This window comes from Olea europaea, chromosome 8 (assembly GCF_002742605.1).
Source record: "Olea europaea var. sylvestris chromosome 8, O_europaea_v1, whole genome shotgun sequence".
NCBI classification, from domain to species: Eukaryota; Viridiplantae; Streptophyta; class Magnoliopsida; order Lamiales; family Oleaceae; genus Olea; species Olea europaea.
This window is the reverse complement of record NC_036244.1, coordinates 17,780,018-17,782,288: the sequence shown is the minus strand read 5'-3', so window position 1 is coordinate 17,782,288 and position 2,271 is coordinate 17,780,018. Positions and strand designations below refer to the sequence as shown.

The 2,271-nt window shown below is 34.8% G+C and overlaps 1 protein-coding gene across 1 annotated transcript; it reads left to right on the top strand.

The window, feature by feature from the left end:
• Positions 1-1,294: 1,294 nt before the first annotated feature.
• On the top strand, positions 1,295-2,065 carry LOC111398383 (heat stress transcription factor C-1-like). Its single transcript, XM_023025296.1, has one exon. The coding sequence runs from the start codon at positions 1,295-1,297 to the stop codon at positions 2,063-2,065; it is 771 nt and encodes a 256-aa protein (XP_022881064.1).
• Positions 2,066-2,271: the final 206 nt, after the last annotated feature.

Here is a 2,271-nt window from a genome sequence, read left to right as displayed (position 1 = left end):
TTTTTTTCATTTTTATTCAATCCCAATATGATTTGAACCCTAGGAAAGTTTGAATCAAACCAGCTGGGTATGTAGCGAGAATCATGGATAGAGGCAAAGTTTTTTATTTTTTTTCCTTTCTTTTTTATCTTGTACGTGGAGGATGAACAGTTATACAAACATTTATTGGAAATTTTTTAGATTGGCCTGCTTGGTGTTATTAATTCATATTCTTATAATAACAATTATATATGTATACAAAGAAACTGCACCTAAAATCACGTTGAAAGCAAAAATGTGAATATCAAGCAAAACTCATTAATTGAGAGCTTCCAATTTTTAAGGTATGAATTTAAAAGATTAAGCTTCCTTGCATGCATATGTGTATTCAAGAAACCATGTCTAACATCATATCGAAAGCAAAAGCATATATACATCGTGCAGAATTGATTAGATCGGAGTTTCAAGTTTATCAACATAATCTTATTATTTGGAGAGTTTGTGTTGTGGATTGCCTCATTTCTTAAATTCGCGTTTGTTATTTGATTTCTTTAAACTTCGTTTTTTGGTGACATGACGAGGAAGAAATTAGTTGAGACCAGCAGATAGGAGAGGTCCCATACAGTTTTGTCCTGTTCTTTGTTTTTCCTTTTGGTTTATTGGATAGGGAAAAGGAAAACACAAAGACTTCTTTCTATTCCTCGTCCAGGAAAGTAAGCAGCGAATTTTGATCCCGGCAGGTGAAAAATAACTTGGATTCACAAAAATTGCAGCTGAAACATTAATTGGCTATCGAAAGACCATTTAGCTCAATTTATTCACTGAATCTTGAGGGCTTTAAGAAAGATTTCCATTCGTTATTCATGGCAAAAATGTTGATGCAGAGTTGATAAATTACCTAAATGATGGAGCATGTTGTGGTCCAATGTCGAACCTTGAAATCCTATGTTGCTCTGGCCTTTGTGTCTGTGAAATATTGCGATATGATATAATTTATGTTCGATCCTTTTTCTTTTTTTTTTTTTTTGGAATGGAAAATTTATTACAAATTGAATCTTTTTACCTTGGTTGTTTAGAGCAGGATAATTTGATCTAAGTCAAGCTTGCATTTTGCAGGATCAATCCTGTCTTTTCTCATCTTTGTCAATATAAGTTGAACTTTACCATTCAAAATTCTAGTAATATTTGTCAACTTCAATGGTAGTCTCTGTTTCTCTTTTTGTTTTGGTACAACAAAGAATTGATATAATCATTTTGATCATCAACATCAGGGTTTTAAAAAGGTTGATCCTGATAGGTGGGAGTTTGCAAATGAATGGTTTTTACGAGGTCAAACTCACTTGTTGAAGAACATAGTGAGGAGAAGCATAGTAGTAAAACCATTGGTTCCCATCGAAAACACGTAGATGATGAAGATGAGCAGCTATTGATGGAGTTTTCAAAGTTGAAACATGAACAGAAGAGTTTGGAACAAGAGCTCGAGTGCATGAACAAAAGGCTGGAGGCAACAGAGAGGAGACCCCAACAAATGATGACTTTCTTATACAAACTCGTTGAAGATCCAGACATCTTAACTCGTGTGATGCTCGAAAAAGAGAAAATGAAAAGGTTGGCTTTAGGTAACAACGAGAAGAAGAGAAGGCTCGTGATCTGTTCAGCATCTTCAAATTCTTCGACTGGAATGGCCATGTCAAGTTCATCAATCAAGAGTGAAGATGATCAAGAAGGTGCTCTGCTCAGGGAAATGTCCCCAATTTCATTACGGGATGAGAATTTGGAAGTCGATACATTTTATCAATCTTCGCCACTACTAGAGGCTGCTTTCCCAGAGTGGTTAAACCGAGGACAAGGCATAGATATGCCTATGATTGAGCAAGATCCTTACAATAGTGCCACCATTTCTGGTTCTTCACTGTGTTCCTCCGGCAAAAGTGGCGGTTTTGTGGTTGCACCGCCACCAATAAATAGCATATCCAGGTATAATAATGCTGGTGGTATGAATTCAGTTTATTACGAAGAACATATGGATGGGGAGAATTCTAGTACACCGCAGCATCCATTCTCACTGTTAGGCGGAGGATTTTAGTTGCATTATTTATTTGGTATTCAGAGTGCGTTTAATTCTTCGTTTTGAAGTCATTTTCAGTTTTCAATTTTCTAAAACACTCAAAACGTGTTTATTATGTTAATTTAAAAAATACATTTTCGAAAATAAGGAAAATTTTACAGCATAAAATTCAAAATGACTTTTTGACATTTTGAGTATTGTCAATGAAAATATTCAAAAAAAAA

Coding starts and splice junctions, on each gene's coding strand:
- LOC111398383 (XM_023025296.1), top strand. CDS start 1,295: ATGGTTTTTACGAGGTCAAACTCACTTGTTGAAGAACATAGTGAGGAG.